Source organism: Aspergillus pseudoviridinutans (genome assembly GCF_018340605.1).
Source record: "Aspergillus pseudoviridinutans IFM 55266 DNA, scaffold_3, whole genome shotgun sequence".
NCBI classification, from domain to species: Eukaryota; Fungi; Ascomycota; class Eurotiomycetes; order Eurotiales; family Aspergillaceae; genus Aspergillus; species Aspergillus pseudoviridinutans.
The window spans coordinates 3,093,913-3,119,180 of record NW_025091283.1 but is presented as its reverse complement, the minus strand read 5'-3'; the positions used below and the strand labels follow the sequence as shown (position 1 = coordinate 3,119,180).

General features: G+C 52.0%; 14 protein-coding genes across 14 annotated transcripts; 8 read left to right on the top strand and 6 right to left on the bottom strand.

Moving 5' to 3' along the window:
• Positions 1-2: 2 nt before the first annotated feature.
• Asppvi_004830 (LITAF-like zinc ribbon domain-containing protein) lies at positions 3-3,858 on the top strand (the record flags this gene model as incomplete). Its single annotated transcript, XM_043300771.1, has 3 exons — positions 3-635; positions 3,181-3,361; positions 3,551-3,858. The coding sequence occupies 3 exons, from the start codon at positions 3-5 to the stop codon at positions 3,856-3,858; spliced, it is 1,122 nt and encodes a 373-aa protein (XP_043156706.1).
• Positions 3,859-4,262: 404 nt separating this feature from the next.
• Asppvi_004829 (uncharacterized protein) lies at positions 4,263-5,168 on the bottom strand (the record flags this gene model as incomplete). Its single annotated transcript, XM_043300770.1, has 1 exon — positions 4,263-5,168. One exon carries the CDS (start codon positions 5,166-5,168, stop codon positions 4,263-4,265), a length of 906 nt encoding a protein of 301 aa, XP_043156705.1.
• Positions 5,169-7,260: 2,092 nt separating this feature from the next.
• Positions 7,261-8,361, bottom strand: Asppvi_004828 (zinc-binding alcohol dehydrogenase family protein; the record flags this gene model as incomplete). The annotated part of the gene is made up of 2 exons (XM_043300769.1): positions 7,261-8,198; positions 8,247-8,361. The coding sequence occupies 2 exons, from the start codon at positions 8,359-8,361 to the stop codon at positions 7,261-7,263; spliced, it is 1,053 nt and encodes a 350-aa protein (XP_043156704.1).
• A 545-nt stretch (positions 8,362-8,906) lies between these two features.
• On the top strand, positions 8,907-9,611 carry Asppvi_004827 (uncharacterized protein; the record flags this gene model as incomplete). Its single annotated transcript, XM_043300768.1, has 1 exon — positions 8,907-9,611. One exon carries the CDS (start codon positions 8,907-8,909, stop codon positions 9,609-9,611), a length of 705 nt encoding a protein of 234 aa, XP_043156703.1.
• A 252-nt stretch (positions 9,612-9,863) lies between these two features.
• Asppvi_004826 (uncharacterized protein) lies at positions 9,864-11,075 on the top strand (the record flags this gene model as incomplete). Its single annotated transcript, XM_043300767.1, has 1 exon — positions 9,864-11,075. The coding sequence occupies one exon, from the start codon at positions 9,864-9,866 to the stop codon at positions 11,073-11,075; it is 1,212 nt and encodes a 403-aa protein (XP_043156702.1).
• A 227-nt stretch (positions 11,076-11,302) lies between these two features.
• Asppvi_004825 (cytochrome b561 domain-containing protein) lies at positions 11,303-11,749 on the bottom strand (the record flags this gene model as incomplete). Its single annotated transcript, XM_043300766.1, has 2 exons — positions 11,303-11,650; positions 11,699-11,749. 2 exons carry the CDS (start codon positions 11,747-11,749, stop codon positions 11,303-11,305), a joined length of 399 nt encoding a protein of 132 aa, XP_043156701.1.
• A 1,116-nt stretch (positions 11,750-12,865) lies between these two features.
• Positions 12,866-13,984, top strand: Asppvi_004824 (fungal specific transcription factor domain-containing protein; the record flags this gene model as incomplete). The annotated part of the gene is made up of 1 exon (XM_043300765.1): positions 12,866-13,984. The coding sequence occupies one exon, from the start codon at positions 12,866-12,868 to the stop codon at positions 13,982-13,984; it is 1,119 nt and encodes a 372-aa protein (XP_043156700.1).
• A 133-nt stretch (positions 13,985-14,117) lies between these two features.
• On the top strand, positions 14,118-15,003 carry Asppvi_004823 (uncharacterized protein; the record flags this gene model as incomplete). The annotated part of the gene is made up of 2 exons (XM_043300764.1): positions 14,118-14,632; positions 14,682-15,003. 2 exons carry the CDS (start codon positions 14,118-14,120, stop codon positions 15,001-15,003), a joined length of 837 nt encoding a protein of 278 aa, XP_043156699.1.
• A 28-nt stretch (positions 15,004-15,031) lies between these two features.
• Positions 15,032-16,536, bottom strand: Asppvi_004822 (putative salicylate hydroxylase; the record flags this gene model as incomplete). The annotated part of the gene is made up of 6 exons (XM_043300763.1): positions 15,032-15,430; positions 15,477-15,558; positions 15,610-15,925; positions 15,976-16,139; positions 16,182-16,369; positions 16,426-16,536. The coding sequence occupies 6 exons, from the start codon at positions 16,534-16,536 to the stop codon at positions 15,032-15,034; spliced, it is 1,260 nt and encodes a 419-aa protein (XP_043156698.1).
• Positions 16,537-17,270: 734 nt separating this feature from the next.
• On the top strand, positions 17,271-18,567 carry Asppvi_004821 (polysaccharide lyase family 1 protein; the record flags this gene model as incomplete). Its single annotated transcript, XM_043300762.1, has 4 exons — positions 17,271-17,404; positions 17,451-17,790; positions 17,835-17,915; positions 17,962-18,567. The coding sequence occupies 4 exons, from the start codon at positions 17,271-17,273 to the stop codon at positions 18,565-18,567; spliced, it is 1,161 nt and encodes a 386-aa protein (XP_043156697.1).
• A 217-nt stretch (positions 18,568-18,784) lies between these two features.
• On the top strand, positions 18,785-19,750 carry Asppvi_004820 (NmrA-like family protein; the record flags this gene model as incomplete). Its single annotated transcript, XM_043300761.1, has 2 exons — positions 18,785-19,036; positions 19,091-19,750. The coding sequence occupies 2 exons, from the start codon at positions 18,785-18,787 to the stop codon at positions 19,748-19,750; spliced, it is 912 nt and encodes a 303-aa protein (XP_043156696.1).
• Positions 19,751-20,023: 273 nt separating this feature from the next.
• Asppvi_004819 (putative RTA1 domain protein) lies at positions 20,024-20,960 on the top strand (the record flags this gene model as incomplete). The annotated part of the gene is made up of 2 exons (XM_043300760.1): positions 20,024-20,303; positions 20,377-20,960. 2 exons carry the CDS (start codon positions 20,024-20,026, stop codon positions 20,958-20,960), a joined length of 864 nt encoding a protein of 287 aa, XP_043156695.1.
• Positions 20,961-21,499: 539 nt separating this feature from the next.
• On the bottom strand, positions 21,500-23,407 carry Asppvi_004818 (uncharacterized protein; the record flags this gene model as incomplete). Its single annotated transcript, XM_043300759.1, has 3 exons — positions 21,500-22,301; positions 22,366-22,852; positions 22,903-23,407. 3 exons carry the CDS (start codon positions 23,405-23,407, stop codon positions 21,500-21,502), a joined length of 1,794 nt encoding a protein of 597 aa, XP_043156694.1.
• Positions 23,408-23,804: 397 nt separating this feature from the next.
• Positions 23,805-24,532, bottom strand: Asppvi_004817 (putative bZIP transcription factor; the record flags this gene model as incomplete). Its single annotated transcript, XM_043300758.1, has 2 exons — positions 23,805-24,251; positions 24,305-24,532. The coding sequence occupies 2 exons, from the start codon at positions 24,530-24,532 to the stop codon at positions 23,805-23,807; spliced, it is 675 nt and encodes a 224-aa protein (XP_043156693.1).
• Between the last annotated feature and the right edge of the window lie 736 nt (positions 24,533-25,268).

The following is a 25,268-nucleotide window of genomic DNA, read 5'->3' as shown; positions in this document are numbered from 1 at the left end:
TCATGTTCTTTTCTCATGGCCAGCGGCCTGCGTTGCGATGCTCCACCCATACCGTCCGATCAGATAGTGGTCGGGTCACAACGTACCCAAAACCTCTGGTGAACCTTAGGGAGCTGGAACAAGTAGTGGAAAGGGCGAAACTGCAGGGAGAATACCGGACTGAAGCGGCCAAAGCCGAAGAATGGGTCATGATTGTCAAACAATTTTCTCAGAGATCCTTTACATACCAGGCGGACAAGATGCCCGCGATCATGGGCATTGTGTTAGAGTGGGAGACCCTGTTTAGGCAGGGTACGTACTGGGCCGGTCTCTGGTCCACGACGATAACTAAGGACCTCATCTGGAAAGCTCGTAGAGACTACTCTCCAAGGTCAACATGCAAGTCGTATGTTGCACCGTCATGGTCCTGGGCATCTCGTGCACATCCCATCTACTACCAAGCCTTGGGGGAGATCAATACTTTCGAAGGCGAGAGGTCATTCAAGGTGGTCTTGTGCGAGGTAATTCCCATTCACAAGGACCTGCCCAACGGCGCGATCAAATCGGCCAAGTTGACTGTAAAGTGTATCGCGGAGCTGGTTGACCTTGGGGACCCTGAATCAGAGGATGTTTCCTGCACGGTGTCAAGTGGGCCAGTGAGTATTGAATTCAATGACAGTCCTAGGCCTCGAGATATCATAAAAGCCTGGCTGCTATACATTAACGACGAGGAGCCGTATAATAATTCGCATGGAATTGGGATAGCGGTTGCTGAAGTCGACAACACCGATGCTAATGGCACTAAGTTATATAAGCGAATAGGTTGCTTTGTTTGCTCGGGGTCTGGACTCGCAGGCCCAAGAAGGACTTTTACAATTATATAGATGCAAGATATTGGCTAGACCGTGGATCAAGATAATATCTTAGGGAAATCTCAGTATAGGCTCAGCCAGGCTCAGGCTTAAAGTGGCGTGGCTCAGGTCCGAAAGAAGCACCTAAGTGCATATACGCTCCTTAACTTCCGGGTAGCGCATCATATAAGCGATCCCTTCGGCGAAATGAGGTGACTTCCGACATAATTGGGCCAGGCCGGTCCAGTATTGTACCTAAGTGATTAGCTTCTTCCGTATGGGACTGACTTGGGACTTATTGTTATTTCAGGGCGCTTCTCCTTCAGAAGAAGGAATGCCCAACGTATAAAGGCACCAAGCGAAGAGTTTGTTTTCTCTAGCAAAGATAAGTGTGCCTGGACGACCATCAGTCTACGGCTACAAAAGCCTCAGAGAACCCAATGTTTTCCAAAATTTCTCACATAGTACATGAGACGAGGCTATGGACAATCCGAACTGTAAACTTCATATAGCTCCCACTTGCTTCCTTTGTCAAAATGCTGAATGAGAGCTAGAATATAGGATCCCAGCATTAATCCTGCATATTTTGTTTTGCCTCTACCAGTGCGCAACTAAGGAATCGAATGACCATCAGCTTTTGTCAATCTCAGGTGCCAAAAGGGCTGTGGCACTCACTTCGTGCTACAATAACTCTTCGCGATACTCATCATCCAACGTGCTGCAGCACAGTCTTCAACAGGTCCAAATTCCTTCAATACTCCGGCGAGTATGGCCAGCGAGAGCTCCTCGGCTTGATGGATGCAGAGGCAATGTGACGCACATTCGACCAAAATCAATGGTGGAACACATTATTGGATCCTCCAACATACGATGGAGGACGATAGGATTCACACTGCTGTAGTTTTGGATGCGGGAGCGACCCAGTCGCCGACATGTGTCAACCGTGGCTGTTGACCCTGGGTCAATGTGTCATGGCATCTTTTTGTGGTGTAGCAGTATTTGAAGTTGGGAGTCAGGAGATTACAAACGGCCACGGCTGAACGAGGCCACAGAGCGTCAGCTTAACCACCGATGTGAATTTGTTGGAGAAGCTAGAATGCCGTCTCGCTGGAGGTTTACCAATCTGTGTTGACCTCTTCGTCAGCTGTGGGTTTATTCGAGAAGATTGGGCAACGATGATCGGGCCTGTACGACCAAATAAGCAGATTTAGTGCTGCTTCCTGCAAGGAGAATGAGCCCAGTGCAATCAGTTAATCCAGAAGCTGGAAGGAGGGAACGTTCTCATACGTACGACATGAAAGCTGGAGCAACAAGGCGGATAAAGATTCGAAGATATATCCACCATGATAAGGAGAAACCAATGGTGGTTTATAAACGACCCTGGGATCGAATGGTCAGCTTTTGGAGAGGCAACTGCAGTTGGATTGAGAACAGAAGAAAGMAATGCAAGATGGGCTGTTCGTCGAAATGGCAAGTGCATTGGCGGCCTTAGGCCATATGGCGACTGGTCGCCTTAGGCATACAGCACCTGCCTCCAAATCAATCTTACCCAACACATGCTCTTTGAAACTAGTTACTTGGTACCATTGCAGCGAGGTAGGGGCTGGATTCCCATTTGATTTGCGTCGAGCATACAAACTGAACTTATTCTTGAGCAAAGTGTCCGGATGTTGTTTGTGATACATGAAGTTCGAGACTAATGGCCAGGTCTCGAGCGCTCGGACGCCCATAAAGATATACAGATTTCTCAGCAGGACTGAGCTGATTGTGTTTGCTCCATTGATTAACAAATTACTATCTCCAATCACCAGCCACAATTTCTCAAAGATTTGCTGGAAGTACAAAAGCTGGAATACCGTATTTGATCTTCGCTATTGCGATATTGTCGGTATGGCTTCGGCAGACGAAAACCGTTTCTCAGACAGTCTCCATTAGCCCAAAGACTCAGGCAACGAGGCACAGATCAAAAAAAGAAGATCATCCACACTGGCCGAGACAACTCCTCGTATAACAAGTTTTGATGGTGACCCGTTTACGCTCAACCCAAGATTGACGTGTTCATTCAAAGGAACTCATCCCTTTTCTGGCATATCTGCTGGTCTATTACCAAATACTATCTCCACAAAAATTAAACATCCATGAAACTACTATTCCTACCTTACTCAGCTAGGAATGGTTGTCCGGGTGCCTTTTGGCCTAGTGGTAATATGGTCGACAACATGTGCGTTAGGATAAGGTAATAGGGTAAAACTTCAATAATCAGTTAGGGAGGTTCTTCAGGCTACCGTGAATAAGCGTCTCTCATTCGCTACTCCTGGCCCACAGCCTCAGCCTTGCTGATCCCGAACAGCCTCAACGCAAGGCCTCCATGCTCCAGTCCGCAAATGACATTGGTAGACCTGTCTCACGAGCGCTTCTTCCAAGACTCCAAGACGCTATTGTGAACACTCATCTTCTGCCAAGGCGACCAGCGATCAAAAATGCGCCCGATGACTTTGCAGAGAATGAGCGAGAGCGCGATGCAGAGCCTGGTTATATATAGAACTCTTCCTGTCAATATAAAAGATGTCACTACCTTCCAGCGTTGAGCAAACCATCACCTAAAACAATCATACCACTCTCAATCGAATCCACCATGGAGTCCGAAAGATTCAACTCAAGTACTGTCTAAGCTCCCAATCCACCAACGAACACCTGTAACTAACATAAGTCATGGTCAGCCCCCGTCCCGGTGTATGAGCAATACCCCAGCCCGGAAACCCACCAGGCAGCGCCTGTAGTCCCCCAAAACGCACACACGCAGCCTCAATCGCCCCTTCCCAAGGACCATCCCCAGCAGCAACAGCTCGCGCAGCTCCCAGCGCCGGGATACTACCAGGCTGGGCCAGGGACGGGCCACCCGAGCGGGTACAACACCGCGACACCGCTGCACGCGCTGCAGCGTGGGCCGACGCCCGTTGACTGTCCCGTCTGCGGGCAGCGGGAGATGACGCGCGTGGAGGCGCACTCGGGGAAGACAACGCAGTAAGTACTTCTACCCTCCTACTCTGGATTCACTAGGAAAGAGGGACTGATGTGAGATAGTGGGTGGGCGGCTGTGCTGTGCTGCTGTTTCTGTCTCGGGTGTATACCCTACCTGATGTCGTCGCTCAAGGACGTCGACCATTACTGTGGGAAGTGTGGGGTGATGTTGGCGACATGGCATAATAGTGGGCGGGTGGAGGTGCAGCATGCGGTTAGAAATTAGTTGTTTGTTTGTGTGTTTATTTATGATACCAGAATTATAGTTTTCTTCCTTCCATGTTCATTATCCTTTTTCGAATTCTGAATCAATGCGACTACCGTCGCGGTTATCAAAGCAAGTCCCAACAACCAACACCAGGTATCATTATGCAGAATGCTACTATATACAGTTTAAGAAAACCCATGCGGTCAAGCAGCCTCATAGATCGGCCTCTTGATATCACTCGTCCCGTCCATCTCATGCACCTGTCGGCTATTGCTCAGTTCCGCCTCCATCCCGTTCCCGGGTAACTCGACGAACTTGGAGCCTCCGTACCCCGCCGGATGCGCATGCGGATACGCCTGGGACATCTCCATCTCGGCGAGTACCTGCTTGTTCGGGACGACGTTTGCTGGCGGCGCAGAGCCTGTATCGTTCGTTGAGACGAGGCCCAGCGGGGAACCCGGCGGGAATTGCGGTGTTTGTGGGGATGTAGCGCGCTGGTAGGCATCGGGCTGGGCTGGCTTGCGGTTGCGTCTTCCGCAAAAGAAGAAGAGGGCGGCTAGGATGGCGAGGGCAGCGATGGCGCCGATGACAATTCCGGCGATGGCGCCGCCGGAGACAGAGGATGAGGATGGCTGTTGGGTTGGGGTGGTTGATGCCGCTGCGGAGGTGGCTGATTGGGCTTGGGGTTGTGCGGCTGTGGTCGTTACGGCGGTGGAGATTGGGGTTGTTGAGGTGGATGAGGTGGTGCTTGTGGAGGAGGTCGAGGGGAAAATGGCGCTGACGGAGTCTGGGGGCATGGGGTAGACGTCAAAGGCGGAGAGATTGCGACTGGCGTCCTTGCGCCAGAGCCTGCCGTCACAGGCCATACCGGCGATTTCCGCGCATGCCGCGTCCTTGTAGAAGTGCATACACCATTTTCCCTCTGGGTCCCAGGAAAACGGTTCGCCTTCCTGGTGCCAGATCTGGGTGCAGTTTTCCGCCTTGTTGTCTTCGACGATGGTGGCTCCGGCGGTCGAGTTGCGCCATGTGAGGGTCCATGCGGAGGTCAGTGGTGCGAGGGCGAGAGCTCCGATCGCGAGGGGGAATATCCTCGATGAGAGAGGTGCCATGGTGATGTGAAGTTCGCACGACACACAGCGAGGCGAGATTGGAGTCAAGACGGTGATTCTCCTCAAGTGGGGAGCGGCATGTTTAAATGCATGGCAGCTTGTGTGGTGGATCAGAGCCGCGCGACGCTAGGGGGCGCGATCTCGTATAAAAAGTATGACAACCGGGATGATTCCACGAAGAGCCGGGTCCTTGACAATGGCTACTGGTGCAGGCCCGATGCCAGATGATCGTTTACTCCATCAGGGGTCGAAGATCCATGCCGGTTGTGAAACTTGGGCTCGCAGCGGGAGTCGGGAATGGCACGAATTGGAAACACTTAGGAAGGATAATACGACTCATTTCCATTCTTAACGAAGCGAATTGTTGATCAATTGTCCGTGGACGTGTTCATTGGTGCCTCATGGCCCGAATACGAGGTCCCTTGCACATAGCGCAGGGTTAGCTTTTCAGCAGTGGATACCGATATCCTCGGCCAGGCAGAAGCTATTGACAATGCTGAAAGAGATGATATTGAAGAAGGCATTGTGGTGTCTAATAACCATGATTGAGAAGATACTTTCTCATAATGAACGACGGAGTGAGCGAAGAGCCAAGGGATGATGTTTGGGTAGATAGTTAACCACAATGGCCTCTCCTCCTGAAAATGCCAATGCTTGGCGCGCCCTTAGTGCAGACATTAAGACGAGAAATGGGGGCCGTTTCGACGGATGATCTATCGAGCATGGAGATTCTAGGAAATTAATCTTGGAATTGAATCTGCACATGATAGATATTTATATCTAATCACTTTACTCAAAATACGAGTTTCCTAGATAATGAAGGCGCATACATCCCCCTCTATGTTCCTGAACCCTCTGCATGTGCATATAGCGTGCAGTGAGCATAACAAAGGAGTGCTGACGTCAACAGCCGTAATTCAGGTCTAACTATCTTCTGCTTCCCTACTTAATAATGCTTATCAGTCAATGACAATGCCCATGGTCGAGTGGTGACGCAGACGGAACGAGGGATCCACAAGAGCTACCTTACGTCTTTGAGAGAACTTGAGAGAGGTACATTTAACATCTTTTTGGACAGAACAGTTGATACTTCTCTTAAATGAGACTATTACTGATTTTGACGGAAATCAGTTGGGCCCTTACAGGAATATATTTCCTGTCTATGAGATGGAGAATGAGCATAAAAGGTGATAAGGGAGATCGACGTGGGGTAGTGGGGTGCGGGAGCTTGGCGGATAGAGCTTCATCTTGACAGAGGACAATAGAGGTCAATATCTTTCGAATATTGCCGCTGATGCTACAATTGAGCCATAGAGAATACACCTCAAGCTGATATGAAGGCAAAATTGTCTAACTGTTGCCATGATGGATGACACCGCAAGGATATTGTCCTGTTAGATCCTTATCAATTAGCTTTCTGGTCCCTTTGCTCATAGACCGAGTAAGGTTGCACTGTTGATATCTCCACGTCATTGCCAACCTTGCACCTGTCCATCTTCCGATGCTCCCGGTACTCTATCATTTCTCGATCTCTCGCCCATTGCCTTTGCTCTCCCAGGCCACATCTTCATCCGAGGCAGAATCATCCTGACAGTGACAGACAGTCATTGTCCCGTCTTCTCTTCCTCAGCTTCACACCAGTCAATCTGTAAGTCAATTGAATCCACAGGTCAAGAAGAAACTAATAAGACAGGCAATGGCGGCAATCGCACTCCGCGACTCGCATATCCACCAGCTAGCCAAACGGAGCAACTGGGCGAGCAGGAATCCCGGTGTTGTTCTGGTCTTCTGCATCGTCTTCCTTGTCGGTGTCGGAATCGTCAGTCTCTTTGCGTATCGAAGATGGATGGCACGAAAGGCCAGGAAGGCGTCCTTCGAAGTGGAAGAAACTAAATAGGTTGATCGGGGAAGAGATGGCTTACGGGGGAGTCAATGAATCATTTTATTTGCTTTGATGCTGGATTGGCCATGTCCAGCGTCTCTAACAATACCCTCTCCGATCGTCCTGAGGTGTGAACTATACCAGACATCTGAGACTGTCGTGATAGCAAGAGGCAGCATAATCATAATCGCATTCAACTCAGCTCAGCTGTCAAACATTGGGATGGACTTGCACCTTCATCCCTCCCATATCCCGATACTCATCCAACGCAGCATTGATCTTATCTGCAACCAACCCCTCAATAACCCGAAACTTACTCGGCCTGATAACACCCTCCTTCAACCACCCCGTAATCCTCTCCCAGAACAGCTTCGTAAAGTCATCCGGATGAGTAGCGCACGAACCCCTGATAAACCGCCTCTCAAATCCCATCCTCTTCTCCCCAATCGTCGCGCTATCAACCTCCCCAACCGCCGGCGCAAGCGTCACCAACGTCCCGCGCCTCGAATCCGAAAGCACCGCAACTCCCAATTCCTGCTTCGGTCCGAAATTGAACGCATCAAGAGCGTAGACGAGCTCATCGCCCACAATGTCCCGCACCTGCGAGAGGACATCTTCTGCATGCCGATCAATCACATGCGTAGCCCCAATCTCCCTCATTTCGTCCGCCGTCCGTAACCCGGCCACTGCAACAATGACCCCAAACCCCAACCACTTGGCAAACTGGATCGCGTACCGGCCGCAGTTTGTTGCGGCGCCGATAACCACTAGCTTCTGCGATGCGTAGTCAAAGTCTGCGACGCTGTCGGGCAAGGGCAAGCCGAATCCACCCTCGGAGAAGAACACCACAAACCCCGTGGCGACGTTCACAGGGATTGTGGCGGCCTCGTCATCCGAGAGACCGGTGTCGGTCACTCGGGCAGCATACTTGATGTCCACCAGGGCATACTGCTGTAGGCCGTTGAAATCGTTGAGGACTTGGTTGAGTGGTAGTCGGCTCTGCGCGAAGATATGCTCGCCGATGGCGAAGTCAGTAGTTGTGTCCGGTCCGATGGTGATGATTTCTCCGGCCAGATCGTGCGCGGGGATGTAAGGCGTAGATGTTACGAAGAGCCCGCGATCGCGCGATTTCTGGTCGTGGGGGTTTACTGTCAACGGTTAGTTTGGGCAATCAACAGACGAGGAGGGAAACGTACAGCCGACAGAGGTGAGTTTGATGAGGAACTCGCCCTTGCCCGGTTGTGGGATGGGACGGTTAACCTCGACTAGACGGTGGCCGATTTCCTGGAGAATGAGGGCTTTTTGGGACATGATGCTTATAGAGATCTCTATTTGTTGGAGAGCGAGGTTGTGTCGTTGGCTCCATGGTGTTGATCCGATTTATACCATTCTTCCTCGTATGCGTGCTGCAACTATAGTCAGCATATGATCATTGTCCGCTGAGAAAGGATATTTTCCTTCACTTACAGTCAGAAAACCTTGGCAGACGAGTTGATCACTCGGATTGATAGGAATATTCGTGTCCTGACTCATTTGGTCGCGGTTCGAATATTTGACATCGTCTGACATGGCTGATTCAAGCTTCAACGGCCGCAAGCCCACCGATAAAGTCAGGTACAACAGTCAGCCTCTTTGAATATGTAGGACAACATATTCCCCGAGGCAGTAATTGATGGATCTTAGTAAGATGAGCTGGTGGAACTGTCATGCATAATTGGCCACCCGAAGTCTATCCTGATCCCACTGACAGCTCCATGACACATTCATCCCGAACCATGACTACACCTCTTACCTCCACCAGCAGGTCGCACAAGCACCACCACAGTATGGTATAGCTTCATAAGCATAATATCGCAATGTCGCTGTTATCCTTTCTCGTTCTCAGTGTCACTCTCACCTCAGCTTACTTCTACGTCTGCCATCGTTCCCTAGCTTCTCGCATCCACCCCGTCCTCCATATCGGCACTCTCCCCGAATCCCTATCTTCCTCTATCCTTTCCATTCCTCCTGCCGTCTACACAAAACAGTACTTCTCCCTTTATAATCATGCCTCACGCTCCGTTCCGCGCCGACTACTTCCATCGAACGATCTCCCAGCTCTCTTTGTTCTGCTCCTCCGTCGCAACCTAACCGTCTTCTCCCACTTCCCCAAAGCCTGGAAACAACGGTCCACCTGCCCCAGGGAAGTACGTAGGACCTTCCGTTCTGCGTATATACAATCTTTGGACTTTAACGAAGGCGACGTTGTCTGCAAAGTGTACCGGGTGCTAGTCCGGAAGCCAGATCGTGTGGAATTCGATGTGGACATGGACGAGTGTGACGGGCGGTGGGTGATGCGGTACTGGGAGGAGGGTGAGGACGTGGTCTTTGCCAGTGAGACAGTCAGCTGGCGCCCGACTGAGACAGAAACCTCAATGCCGGGGGAGAATCGCATGTTGCGGTTGATCCATGAGACAATGGCGTGGTGGTTGTTGGACTCGGGGGTGGGGTATCTGATGGATTTGGAGGGGGAGCTGGGGCCGGAGGAGGAAGAGACAGAGGATAAAGAGCTGGTCAAGTAGTCTTTGTCGGTGTCTCATACCTGTATTACGGGAGTGCCAGGTGACTGATGGGAGTAAAAGGAACAAAGACTACAAGGGCTTTGTTTTCGCCAAGATGACAGTCTCATCGCGACAATAGCCCATTAAAAGTGCTTTGCTTTCGACGCTGGTGATGATGTCTTCGATGCATGTCTCACCTGCGTGTATGTATATAAACACATTGAACCGAACCGTGGCATCGACATACCATCTTCATCACCATCGCTTTTCGCAATGTGTCGCTACGTCTTCCACCACTATACCGGCTGCGGCCACATCGCCAGCTTCGATTTCCATAGCTGCGTCGACGTCATTAATCTGCTGCGCGGATTATCCCAACCAGACTCGAATTCGCCCGAAGTGTCGTGCACCAACATCAAGGTCGAACACGACTTGTGCTCCACTAAGATAGAGGCCTACTGTTTGCAATGTGAAATTGACTGGCAGCGCTTGGCCCAAGGCACTGAAGGGGCCGTTCACAACATCCCAGACTACATTTCAATCGAAGGGATCAACAACCCAGACCCAATCATTACCACCAAGATGCAGTGGCAGGCTCCCAGGTCCGGAAAGCGCGATTTCAACGACGCCTTTCTCGACCTGGACCTCGATGGCGGCCACAAGTCCGACAGCAGCAATGACAGCACCGTCCAACCCAGCACCATCGCCAATACTTCAACTCTCAGTTCCCCCGAGCTATGGCATGAATTTGTTGATGTCCCACTGAACGTCCATGACCACCACGCCGCAGACGAGGACAAAGAGGAATGTGGTCCTGGCCCAGCCAAGAAACGTAATGACTCCATCTCTGAAGACTACGTGGTGATCGGTACTGACATCGTCACCACCCAGGCAGAACGACTTACTAGCGTAGCCAACGACGAAGTCTCGGAGGACGACTTCTATATCCTGTGGTTGTCTGACTCCGAGTCGGACTCGGACGATGGCGAGACAGAAGGCACCAGCAGATCCCTCATGCGCCAGTTGGGAAGATTCACTTTCCGAACCTACCGATCTACATCTCGAACCCCTAATCCCCCTTGTTCACCTCGTACACGTCCTCGTCCGGACGTGCTTCCTCTGTACGTGGGCTTTCCCGGCCAACAGCCGGAAAGGTCGCCTCGGACTCTTCGGCATTTGTCTAGGGGAAATTACCTCGATGCGAGGACGGAGCTGCAGTCGCCTGTGTTTGACGGGTTTCCTGGAATTCTTCCAGATGAGGAGGAGTTGGGACTGCGGTCGCCAGGTCTTGTGATTTTCCCGCGTATTGTTATTGAAGATGTTGATGAGGAGGGGAAGGGGAAAGAGAAAGAGAAGGTAGAGGTGGGCAAATCGACTGGTACGGTGTTGGGTCTTCGCGGTGCGAGTTTGGCTTCTGGTTCTGGGTGTGCTGCTGCTGCGTTGAAGGGGCTGAATATTGCGATGCCGAGGGAGTCATCTTGCTAGTTCTTGCTTCGATCTGGTTGCTTGCTTTTATTGCTTTGATTTTGACCTGCTTGATGCCAATTTGTTTTCGCTGTATGACTCTGGATTTATACATTTCTATACAGAATTCAAAGTCCTCGACACAACTCCAGTCATCTCCGCAGTACAGTCGACAGCCCGAAACTGATTCCAAAACATGAAGATTACCAACATCAGTGAATCATAGTAACTACTAATTCAACGTCCATCTAATCCACCGTCCCCTGCAGTTCTACATTCCCAACCTCCTTGCTCTCCTTTCCTGTCCGCTTGAGACGATAGATAACCCAAACCAAGTACATGGCACCACACACTCCAGCAACAACCCCATATGCAATCTTCCCACCATGAGTATTATCCGCAAGCCGAAGCCCTAGCCCACCATTCACCATGCCAAGGATGATCAGAATTCGGCCCAACCAAACATGCACAGGGGCCAGAGCCGTGCGCGTCTTCCTCCGGATATACATCCAGTGATGGATGGCACCAAGAAACGGCTGGAGGAGCATGAGGACCACGATGACTGTTCCGAAGATTGTGTGGGCGTTGTTGTGCAGCTATAAAGTTATTCATCTGAACACATTGGCAATGATGAGGGCACTTACTCTGTCCAGTATCTTTCCTAGACGAAGACCAGTTGCCAGTCCGCCGAGCATAAAGGCCCATCCTATGAGTTGGATGCTGGCATGGATCCAAACTGCGTGTTTGGATTTGGAAAGGCGAAGTGCTGTGGCGCCGAGAGGAAAGATGAGGATGAAAGCCACGCTCATCAGGATTCCGTGCGCTTTGGCGTAAGAGGGTACGAGGTGAAGATCTTGATATAGGATGGTAGCTGAAGCTGGTCTGGCGAATATCGCTGCTTGTTACTAATTAGTAGTATGTTGATCAAGGAAACGCCGTACATACCCAGGATTGAGTATAGATATGCCGTACAAGTTTGTTTGTTCATCTTTGTTGCTCTTGTGAGAAAAGCAAGGTTGATCTACTTGCGATGCATGATGAAAAGGAGCGAGTATCAATATTTATAACATCACTCATGGCCTTCTGCCTCGTGTCTACTATACTATTGTTGACGAACAGACGATATTAAGAACAAGTGCCTATATTCCAAGCAAATCTCCAACCAATCATCAGCCAACAATGTACAAAGACCGAGAAATGCGAGCTGCAGGACACAGCCACACCGAGCAAACAACACCAGTCATCAATACGAGACCCGTAAAAGCGGGAGGCAGTCCAGGTAAATGACCGAGAAATCCGAGATTGCAGCACCATCTTTTATCAAAATGACCAGACAACGTCATCTACAGCCGGCTGGCGCAACTCCACCAGTGCAAGCGCCCATCAAAACAAAAGCATGTATCGGATGTCGAACACGAAAAGTAAAATGCGACAGGAGATTGCCGTGTAAGAACTGCGCTTTGTGGTCAATGGGATGTGTGTATCCGTGCCCAAAGCGGACGTGTTCTCGACCGAAGAAGAAACGATTAGTCTCTCAGAAACAATCACGCGGAGAAGATGATACTAGATCGTCTACGCCATCGTTGATTCCGTTTGGCTGTCGTTCTGTCGAAGTAGCTCCGTTGCACCCCTGCTCTACGCAAGTGCAAGTCTGTTGGCAAAGATACATCGAGTACATCGATCCCCTGGTCAAGGTTCTGCATACGCCTTTGGCAAGTGCAGCTGTGGGAAAAGCAATTTCCAACTGTACTTCCTTGTCTCAAAGCGAGGAAGCCTTGCTATTCGCTGTATATTTTGCATCAATCTTGAGTATGCCCGAGGAAAACATTAGCGCCGTCCTCGGAATKGACAAAGTCGCCGCAATAAAAACTTATCGCGCTGCAACAGAACATTCGCTAATGCGAGCCAACTTTCTCGTGACGGATGATCTAGCCGTCCTCCAAGCCTTTGTCCTATTTCTCTCGCTGAGCAGCTTCACCGACGAGGCGAAGCTAGTCTGGCCGCTCACGGGCATCGCGCAGCGCCTTCTAACCACAGACTTGACTAACCATACCCCAGTCTGCGAGGAAATCCGTCATCGTCTTTACTGGCAGCTATGGTACATGGACAAACGGGCCGTCGAGGACCACGGCAAACGCGCATTAGACACGACTCAGGATACCGTTACCCTTCCGTGCAACATCACCGACACAGAATTAGATTTAGGGCATACATCATCAACTACGCAAAATACAAAGTGGACGGAAGCGAGCTTCCTTCTCATCCGGCTTGATATTGCTAGAACGCGCGCCTCACTCGCCGGTGCACAGTCACTCTTTGAGAAAGAACAGCTCATCCAGCGCTGCCATGGACGTATAAAGTCACGGTATCTGGCTTCCTGTGACGGCAGCCAGCCTATCCATTGGTTGGCGAAACACGTCAGTAGCGTTCTCATCGCTGAGATGTGGTTTGAGATTCATAGCGCGGCTTGTTCCTCTACGCTTGGTGCCATGATTTCCTCTCAGGGCACGCGAGCAAAACTCTTCTCCACAGCGGTCAGTATCATCGACATCCCTCGCCGGGTTCATGAAGATCCCCAGGCGAAAGCGTGGAGCTGGTTGCTGAAGGGATACCTTCAGTTCCAGCCTTTGTTGTTCGTGTCGGCGGAGCTTTCGTCGCGGCCAATGGGTGATTCGCTCAGTGTGCGGGCTTGGGAAGTAGCACATACTGCGTTTGGCAGATGGCCGGAGGAGACGAGGAGAACAAGACACGGAAAAGTGTTGGATAGCTTGTTGAGCAAGTCGCAAGAGAGATGGAGGGGAATGCAGCAAGAGGCAGCGCTTGCTACGGCTTCCTTGTTGACTATTCCTCTAGCAGATGAGCCTGCTCAGGAAAGTGACAAATGTCAAGTCGAGCTTGTCAATAACAGCGATTCAATCAGCCTGAAATAAGTAACTACGAATGTGGAGCCATCCGACCAATCAGCATCGCTCTTTCAGAACATTTCATCATCCATCTCCCTGGCGAAGATCCCTTCTCTCGTCTCCGTCCCTACCTATCTGTCCATCAACAAACACACTCACAATGCTCCTCTCTCCCCGTTTCCACCTTTTTGAGATAGGCGACCAACCTTGGTGCCCGGACTGGGTCATCGCCTATATCCAATCCTACCTCACCAGCGTCTGGAACCTACACATTCCGCCCTTCAGCCGGACCTCCCCGGCAGGCACAGCGGCCGAGGTCGTCACTGAAAACTTGTCCGATGCATCATCCTACACCTTTGTAGATTGCTGCGCCGGAGCAGGAGGACCCACATCGACCATGGAGCGCGTTTTGAACTCTCAGCTCCAGGAACAGGGGAAACGGCCCGCGCGATTTGTGCTAACAGATCTGCACCCGAGGATCGGTGCTTGGACCGCTATTGCCAAGAAGCAAGAGCATGTATCGTTTATTCCGGAGGCCAGGGATGCGACGTGTTGTGGGCGGGTTGCGGCCGGGGGGAAGGAGTGTCGGGTGTTTAACTTGTGCTTTCATCATTTCGACGATGCGGTCGCGACGGGTGTGTTGAGGAATGCGGTTGAGTCGGCGGATTCGTTTATGTAGGTTCTCTTTCAAGATGGAGGTATCTGGGTGATGCTGACTAGGCAGTATTTTCGAGTTCGCGCAGCGCAACTTCTCCTCGCTGCTGAATATCCCGGTTATGGTGCTGTATCCGTTTTTCCATACGCTGCAGCGGTACAGGTATTCGCCTTTGCACCTTTTCTTCACATATGTGGTGCCGCTGTTCTCGGTGGTCTGTTCGTTTGATGGGTTTGTGTCTACGTTGCGGTGTAGGACGCCGGAGGAGTTGAGGGATCTCCTTCGTCAGCCGGGTCTGGATGTTTCTGGGTGGGAGTTTACGTCGGGAAATCGCATGATGGTCTGGCCTTTTCTGCATATCTACTGGTTTATGGGTGTGAGGAAGCAGTGATTATCATTCATTGTCAGTCATGTCATCATCAGCTGGACAGCTCTGCCATCCTTTGCTCTACGACTTGCAGGACGTCAAAACCCAAAACAGCTCGTTGTCGCGAAGCCATCAGTCCAATCCAGTCTGTCTCTCGGGTCAGGCCTGACCAGCTCAGAACCAAGTCGCGCAGTCGTTGTAAGATGCCGTCGTCGAGATGAAACAATCCTCGGTTGCGGATGGCGCCTTGGACGTTCCGGGCAGTCGCGGACTTTCTAATGTCTTCGTAGAGTTTCAGTGCCTGTGGGATTTTGGATTTGTAGTCTTGGGAGGATGCTATGTGATGAAGTAGAATTCCTAGCACTGCGCCATCTTCCACTGCCATGGCGGCGCCCTGGGCTAGATATGGCAGAGTCGGATGACATGCATCGCCAAGTAGTGTAACGGAGCCCTGGAAGACGTTAGCAGGTCATCAATAATGTGCCAGTGAAACAGACCTCGGTCCACCTCGGCAACTCGGGTAAATGACACAGCTTCCACTTCAGGACAGTCGGGATACAGGAGAGCATCTTCCCCAACCTATTCCGGTTCAGTACTTGACGCTAGAGGCCAGAGGAAACGGAGACAAACGTTGGGTCCCACTCTCTATACCCATACCGCATCTCATCGACATCCCCATGCGTCGTACGCACTCCCGGCGGCAGATCATCGGGCTGGAGTAGCACAAGATTATATTCTTGTCCGCCGCGAACGGGGTAGAAGACGGCGTGTTTGTTAGGCCCCAGCCAGGCAGTCACGCCTTGTTTCTCGCAGAGTGCCTTTACCTCTGGATCATTCAGGGCTGAGAGCTGCGCTCTCGAAAATGTAGCGCGGTAAGCTAAGTCCCCGGTTTCCTCAGGTAAATGAGGTTCATCGAGGACGACCTCGCGAACTTTGGACCAGAGGCCTGTCTTATGAGCTTTGGATGTGGGGTAGAAGATGGGAGACGAAACGAACCATCGGCACCGATGATCACGTCGCCGGTGATCGTCTCTTGACCCACAGTGACTGCAGTATCGTCAACGAGGACCTTCTCCACGAGCGCCCCCAGGCGAATCTCCACTCCGAGATCTCTAGCCTTGTCGAGAAGAATCTGGTGGTAGTCCGCGCGATGGATGACGCTGCACACGTTAGCAAGCTCCAAGATAACGAGAGATACATACATCCACGGCGCTCCATATTCCTTTACCACAGACTCACCGCAAGGCATCGAGGTGATGATCGTCCCGTCTTTGTATCGTCGCAGATCCATGCAGTCGGGTTTCATGCCTTTTTGCTCCAGCTGAGGCAGGAGACCGAGTTCCTGCATGATCCGGGCTCCATTTGGAGGGATTTGGATCCCGGCGCCAACCTATCGAGTCACCCTCCGCCTAGCAGTAGTATTGGAAATGAGATGTTGACGCTTACTGGCAAAATTTCAGCCGATTGTTCCAGGATAAGGACGTCGAGATGCTTCTGGCGACAAGCAATGGCACAGGCCAGTCCGCCGATTCCTGCGCCGACTATGATGACTTTCATTGATTCACTTTATGTACTTCTTACCCTCTCTTGCTATGCTGAGGTGAATGCTGGACATTGTGGATGCGGACGAGAAGATGCAGTGATTAGTGAACAAAGAACAAAAGAACGACGAGCGGTGAACCACGTGCGGAAGGAACATTATCCTTGCCTTAGCATGGAATATAACGACTGCTATCTATAGATATGTGAACCTTTGATATCTTGACTTTGCGAAGCTCAACTCCGACAATTGACAATTGAGATCAAATCAATATCAGTGCAAACTTATGCAGATTGTATGTGCATACATTCACATATATTACTTTGAGACAAATATATCATCATGTCCATTCTGTTATTCGGCTGTTTTGACCAAGTGGATCCGTAGGAGACAAACAAAGTTTAGTCGCAGTATCAGACTGATTACTGTGTAGAAAAGCGCGAGTCAGTTACCCGTCAGACGGCTCCAGTAAAAGCCTCCATTGAACCATGGGCGTGGGCTCTCTTGTCTCAGATGGCGTGTCTTAGTCTTGGCCTGCCCCTGGGACAATTTTAACTAATTCTTCAGAGCACTCTGAAACAGGCCGATTGCGAACTGGGAAGAGTCAACTATACCAGTGCGTTCGCCTTCGGTTAAATGGAGGGTCCATTGTGATAGGCGAAAACTGCCTATAAAGACTGTTGCTCCCTTCTATATCGGTCGATCATATGTCCCTTGACAGAACTACACAAGGCGGCAAGAGCTATACAGAATGAAGACAGCGATTCTTTCTCTTTTTCTGGCTCTCCAGGCCTATGCCAAGGTTACGGGCTCTCCCTCTGGCTTTGCTGCCGGTACTACAGGGGGTGGTTCGGCCACCCCGGCAGCCCCCTCCAGTCTAAAAGAGTACGCCCCCTTCTGACATTGCATCGCTCACAACTAATCGTCATAGACTGGTGCAATGGATCACCGATGACACGCCCCGGGTCATCCTCATCGACCGGACCTGGGATTTCACCGGCACCGAGGGCACCACCTCGGGCAAATGCTGCAGCATGCCATCCACGACTGTCTGCAACGGCGGCACCTCCAAGGGTCAGGCCTGGATTCAGGATCAGTGTGACGGAGGAACCTGGGTGTCGTGCACGTACGATAATGCCGCGCGGACACCCATGGACGTGGGCTCGAACAAGAGTATCGTGGGTGTCGGCAGCAAGGGCGTCATCAAGGGCAAGGGTCTGCGTGTGCGCAATGGAAACAAGAACGTGATTATCCAGAATATTCACATTACGGTGTGTATCCTTGACCCCATCCACGAACGAAGCTGATCAAGCAGAATCTCAACCCCCAATACGTCTGGGGCGGTGATGCCATCACCCTCGACGGCGCGGACATGGTCTGGATTGACCACAACAAGGTATGTCTCAGTACCCCTCTGCTAAAGGATTAGTCTGACAAAGAAGATCTCCCTGACCGGCCGCCAATTCATCGTCAGCGGCTGGGGCAAAGCCGGCCACGTCACCATCTCCAACAACGAATTCGACGGCCGCACCTCCTGGTCCGCCAGCTGCAACGGCAAGCACTACTGGACTCTTCTCCTCCTCGGCGACGAGGACTACTACACCTTTGAAGGCAACTGGCTGCACGATGTCTCCGGCCGCGCCCCCCACATGGGAACCGACCACACCAAGTCGCAGATCTTCTTCCACGGCGTGAACAACTACTTCCAGAATGTGGGCGGGCATGCCTTTGACGTCGACACCAACACCTGGGTGCTGCTCGAGGGCAACTACTTTGAGAACGTCAACACGCCGCTGACCCAGACCTCCCTGAAGTCGGGCGCCAAGCTGTACACCACCAGCACCGTGAATGCGGCCGGCGCCTGTCTGGATCAGCTCGGGTATATCTGCGAATGGAATCGGTTGACGGGGTCCGGTGCCTGGCAGGACCTTACGGATGCGGATGTCAAGACCAAGGCGGCTACGTACAAGAAGAGCTTGGTGGGCCATTATGCTGTGGCGGATGTTCCTGCCAAGGTTGTTGCCAACGCCGGTGTTGGCAAGGTGTAATTCTATTCTGTGTATATTTAATTCTTTTCGTGTATACTAGAGAAGCATGTATAAACTTTAGAGCTGCTGATTCATCATCCTTATTTGGGTTTGCGGAGGGTCTGACATCAGAATGACAACTTCGCCATAACCACCTTAATTAAATATGTGACCATTATCAATGATCAACCGGTCAAATCAACCAGACGAATTAACCAGTGCATAGTGATCATAGAAAATGAAGTCTATCCTGGTCACCGGCGCAACAGGCAAACAGGGTGGCGCCGTCATCAACGCCCTGCTAGCCGAAGACGCCGACATCGAGATCCTCGCCGTCACCCGCAATCCGCAGTCCAAATCCGCCAAAAAACTAGCCGACAAATCCCCCAAGATCAAACTCGTGCAGGGCAACCTCGACGACCCAGCAGGAATCTTCAAAAATGCCCACAAAGTATCGTCCGAGCCCATCTGGGGCGTGTTCAGCGTGCAGGTACTCACCTAGTCATCCCTACTCTTTTGGGACGAAATCAGCTAACACCAGCAGATCCCCATGGGCCAAGGCCAAACCGTCGAAAAAGAAGAACGCCAAGGCACGGCACTGATCGACGAAGCGCTGACCCAAAAGGTCCAGCACTTCGTGTACACGTCCGTCGACCGCGGCGGGGACGCATCCACCGACAACGCGACCAACATCCCGCACTTCATCAGCAAGCACCGCATCGAGCAGCATCTGTTCGAGCGGACGCGCGCCGCAAACATGTCCTGGACGGTGCTGAGGCCGGTGTTCTTCTTCGACAACATCACCCCGGACTTTCTGGGGCGGTTTGTCGTGACGGCGTGGGACGCGTACCTCCAGGGAAAGCCGCTACAGTGTATTGCTGTCAGCGACATCGGGTATTTTGCTGCGCAGGCGTTTCTCAACCCGGCTGAGTACCGGAATCGGTGTCTGTCGTTGGCGGGGGATGTGCTTACGTATGAGCATATGCAGGAGACGATGCGGCGGAGGACGGGGCGGGAGGCGCCGACGACGTTCCGGATGGTTTGCTACGTTGTGATGTGGATGGTTAAGGAGATGAGGGTCATGTTTGAGTGGTTCTATGCGCATGGCTTCCGGGCTGATATTGCGAAGTTGAGAGAGATGCATCCGGGTCTGAAGGATTTTGAGAAGTGGTTGGAGGAGGATAGCCAGTTTGTTAAACGGTAGTTCCTAGTTCCTAGTTACTCCTAGCTATTATCCTGTGGTCTGTTAACTGATAATGATAATATTGGTTGGTTCTTGAATAGCCATGACTCGTTGCTTTCCCAACATCCCCTCACTATTAGGCTGACGCTTTAAAAGTCGTACTAACTACAGGGTGTTGCTCCATTTATGTACGCTTGACTTCCCTCGAATCTAGCCCCGTAGCTCGTCTTGATAAATTGACTGATAATCGTGCATACCATCTAATCCATCGTTTCATTAAAATAGAAACGAACCATGGAGAAAACCGCCGACTGTCTCCCTTATAATCCTAACATTCCCACTCCCTTCGGCTACCGTCCCTCCCTCGTAGCCGGAATCGTCTTCATGATCCTCTTCGCGGGAGTTACAGTCGGCCACGTGTGGCAATCCTTCCGGCATCGAAACATCTGGCTCGGACTAGCCTTCTCCCTGGGTGCCTTCGGCGAATTTACCGGCTGGCTGGCCCGTACGGTGGCATACCGCTGCCCGTACTCTGTCAAGCTGCTCGAGATGCAGCTGGCCGCACTAATCATGGGTAACCACTGTCCCTCCACTTCCCTTTCGTTTTCACTATCGAGAAGCTAGCCATAACGGTAACGATATGATAGCCCCCGCCTTCACAACAGCCGGCATCTACGGCGTCCTCAGTCTAATGATCCCCCTCATCGGAGAGGACAAATCCCCCCTCCGCCCAAAGTCATACCTCCTCATCTTCATGACAGTCGACTTCTTCAGCCTCCTCCTCCAAGCCGTGGGCGGCGGCCTCGCTGGCGCAGCCTTCAGCCAGAATACCTCCCCCTGGCCGGGAACCAACACCATGGTAGCCGGGATCCTCTGGCAGCTACTGTCAACCTGTGTGTTTGCGACGCTGCTCGAGTACGTGATCTACCGCGGGCTGGGGCCGATATCCCGGAATCCAGCTCTGCGGCAGATCGCGCTGGCGTTGATGGTTGCGGTGACGTGTATGGTTGCGCGGGGGGTGTACCGCAGCATGGAGCTGGTGAATGGGTGGCGGGGCTACCTGTTTACGCATGAGGTGTATGCGATTATTCTTGATGCGGCGCTGATGTTTGTTGCGAGTTTGGTATTGTGGGTTTGGAATCCGGCGGTTTTGATTGTGGAGGCGAGGGAGGATGCAAGGCAGATGCAAGCTGGGGTGGAGTTGAGGGCTGAGCAGGGGGGGAAGAAGTGAGCTTGTAGATACGGGTCTGTATCTCAACGGGGTGTGCTCTCAATTAGGGATAATAACGAATTCTTCTTCTGGTTACATGATAGGAGTCTTCTATAAAGGGAAAACGCGGTTTTATTTCAACCGCACAGTCTGAGTGTAATGTCTTCTCTTCAGCCAGCTCGAATCTATGGCGATTGTCAGCAACTCGCTGATACCTGATCTGACAATCCCTCGAGACAAACAATATTTAAAGACAAGCAGCTACAACTTCGTGTTGTGGGGTATTTCCGGGGCTATTTGCTGGCAGGGGATATTTCGGGAATATCTGCTTTCGCCGGAATTGCAGAGATTTCCCCATCGGCATTATGGAGACCTCCAACTGGACTGCTAGGTTACCGCTATGGGGTGTCAAATACCACATCCAATGGCCTTCCTACAAGGCATTTCCCAAAAGGGAATAACACGACGCTAAAAGATCAGGTTGCAAATGCTGGCCCGTGGTCTGACATACTAAAGCATTAAGTAATCATTACTCAGCTCGTTACATCGTTAGGGCTTTATTATTGTAAAGGGCCCGGAGCCTGCTGTATAAATAAAGCACTCCCCTCCGAAGACTGCACTGCTAATCTCTCCCACAGTCGACGACATCCCTCCGAGCATGCGACGTCCACCCAGGCGAACGTTTCTAAAATCCCGACGAAATGTGGATACGACGTGACATTCAATCCCCGACAGAGTGTTTCAACATGTTCGACTAGCCGAGCGTGCTCTGGCATCTCTTCCGCCGCAATGGCCGCTATGGTGGCACACCAGAGAAGCAACGGACTGCACAGGACCTGCGTCATTTGATCGAGTTTGCTGGCCAGAAGCGGGAGGATCATAGCGCGGATCAGGGCCGACCGCGGGAGGGGAAAGGTAACGTGCGTTGCGTATAGGTTCGCTGCCAGTCGGCAGGTGAGGTACAGCCCATGGGAGACGGAGAGGTCATCTGGGGATACCTCGCACATATCGAGGACGGATTCAACGGGGTCATGCTCGTCGGGCAGGCTGAAGATGGCGTGGTGGACTTGGTTGCGGACGTCGGCGAAACGGTCGCAGTCTGATGGATCGAGGTGGCGATTGTAGTACCATTGCACTAGGGTGGAGTATTCGCTGAGGTGGAGGAAGACGTCCACGATGGGCCCTTGCACCGGCGGGCAGGAGGATAACAGCTCCCTGAACCCCTGTTTCTTCATCGTGGATGGGTCGTCCGGGAGGGGAAAGACAGTCAGAGGAGACGGCAGGTTGATCTCGTTGCCTTCTACATCGACGCGGGGGAAAAGTGGTTTGGTCAGAGCGTGGGCCGCCTTCATTAGATCCGCGCTGGACGACATTAGCATAATCCACGGTCAATGGGGAGAGAGTCGAGAGTGTAGACGCCACTTACATTGTGATCAACCAGCCCAAGGCGAACAGCTTGATCGACTGGATCCCGCCCAGCTGGCGCAGCAGATGAACGATGACATTCCAATGTGTGGAGTGATAATCCCGGCTGCCATAGAACGATAGCGACTGCATATTCACGAACGGAGGCGTGAACGGGCTTGGGTCGCGGCTAAGGTCTCGTCTCGTGGTCTCGTTGACAGCCAGATGCAAGATGGCCATGATGACTCCATCTCGCCATTCTTCGTTGGTATAGTCGGCCACATGCTCGCGCAGCAGCCGCAGGAGTCGGCCCTTGTAGTACAGCTGATCCCGGGTGTCCAGCACGGGATTGGATCCATAGCTAATGCGCAGGACGTCTCGGTGGCACGACGCAGCCCATAGGGTGGTGTAGATCAGGATATTGCTTTCCCAGTTCGGCGCCAGCCGCGATTGGTAGCATCTCCTGGCGTAATCGTCAAGGCGGAAGTTGGGCCAGAGATTCATGAACGCTAGTCATGTTAGTCTGTCTCGGGATCGTGCAGATGACAAGTAGACCAACCATGGTGAAGGATATCGTCTACGCTTGGTCCAACAGTGGCATCCACCGGAGAAAAGGGATCTATCCTGCTAGAGACAAGGCTCAGAGACGGGCCCGCGGTGCTGCCTTGCGTCTGGTCAGGCACACGCACTCCTCCACAGGTCTCGCAGATGCGGAAAAGAGTTCCGTCATTATTTGAGTTTTGCGTCTGACTTTGAGGCACTGTTACGCTAGTTCTGATCCCCGTAGTCTGAGGCTCGGAAGATCCTAGGGCCAGATCCTGGTCCCTGACCGTTCCAGGGCAGGTACACCCCTGGGCCGCTAAGTGCCCGTCCCGTATCTGACGTTCGGCAATCAATTGCTCTCGCTTGGCCTCCTCCACCTGTCGGTAGGTATTCCGTTTCTCTGAGATGCGGCGGCGGATCAGAGCTGACCGTGTGTTGCGGGATTTAGCGTCACCACCTCGGCCCAGCGAGGGGCCGTCCACAAAGAGGATCTGCTGCGGTTTGCCGCCTCGTGGGGTCATGGCGAGCAATCCACGCAAGACCACGGTCAATCTCTGACTACGAAGGGTCCTTGGTCGATCCGATCCTTCTGATCATCACAGCCGGAAGCTGACGTGGGAGTATTTTCCTGCTGTGGTTAGCGTGACTAGCGTGCGGACATCTGCACCACTTTGTTGGGCTCGATGGCAATTGGGCAGATGGATTTGGTGGCTTATGGAGGAGCTCGAAATAGTCCAATTAGAGGGGTGAAACACACTTCCCAATTGGGAGGCTGGTATATCCACCGTCATTACTGAGGGCCCTTTGTCGAGCATATCCTACAACACTAGACACTAGAACTAGACTCAGATTAATCAACTGATAATTTGTGAAGAAAAGCAAAACTCCATTCATGCAACGGTCATTAACCAATCATAATCACGGATCCCCAGACAAAGCCCCCAATCTCGCCATCATCGTCCGATGAGGCCCCTCTTCGCCCTTTTCATCAAACAACAGCACCAGCATCTGCATCATGATTGAACTCCTCAGACCATGCACTTCCTTCCGCGATGAGGACGAGGAGCCACTGGAAATACTAGCTGGTGAACCCCCCTCCCCCACCTCCTCCTGCTGCACCATATCCGCCATCAACCGCAGCACATCCTGCCACCGCCGCCGCAACGTCTCCAGCTCTTTTGTTAACCGCTCATTGTCCACCTCGAGCTTGAGATTCGCACTCTTCGCCTCAGCCAGCTGCCGACTCAGAGCGTCGTTTTCCGCCCGCATCTCCTCCATCTTCTTCCGTAGTTGGATGCGCTCCTGTTCCCGCCGCTCGCGGAATCGGCGCTGCGCTTCGCGGTTTTGTGATTGTCGGCGGTTGGGCTGTTCATTATTTAGCTTTCACTATTCCTCTGTAGATGGTGGACAATCCATACATTAGAGGGAGCATTGACGTCAGGACAACCGAGCTCGCCGGGCGAATCCTGGTTCGAGCCGAGGTAGGCCGTTGCCTGCGGCGAGAGCAGAAACATCTCTTGCTGCGCGGACATATGTACTCCTGGAAACCGCAGATCGCTGCTTATAGTTGGCGACAGGGCACAGTTGGAGTCGTTGTCCATGACTTCATCCCATTGTAGGGATCGGGGGCGGAGGTCGTAGGGCATGTCTTGCTGCGAACGGAGGGTGATTGGATTTGGGTACATGTCCATTACTATTCTCACTCGTAGAACTGAGATGTCGACTAATTGCCTCGAGGGACGAGGGCGCAGAGAACGCAGTCATATATAAGCTTGTGACACTGGCACTGGCACCACTACGGCGGTCATGACATAGGTGAATCAACCGAATAGGCCATACTATTTTGATTAATTGGTTCTGGCCTTCAGCATCTCCCGCGTGTCAAGAACTGCCAAGAGTCTCTTAGCTCGAGACGAATTAGGAAATTGGTCTCTGGAAGGTCCTCGCAACACTGTCAGACCCAGAACCCTTGAGCTGCGAAATCCAGACCCGTTCGCCTCTCTTCTGACAATAACGGAGACTATCATCTTGGCAATGCATCTATACCCGACCTGGCAGTGTGTTGCTGCTGTGCGATTGGTGCAATGTCAGCCCAGCGATCTAGCCTGTTGGGACTACGGCGCAGGAGATGTTTGTTCCCCTGCCCGTCTTTTTCCGTGTTTCGCCGGCCCTCGACTTTCAGCCCCATTTCCGACGGATTATTGTGCATTTCTACCCTGCATAGGCTGTTGGGCTCAATCAATCTATTTCGTTATCTGATCTATCATTTCCATCAATCAGCGCCCCTGCTGATGACGGGAGATGCAAATCTTCACCCTCGTGGGCCCCGGGCACATGGAACGACTCTGCCATGTGTGGATTCTAATTATAGCGCAATTTGCC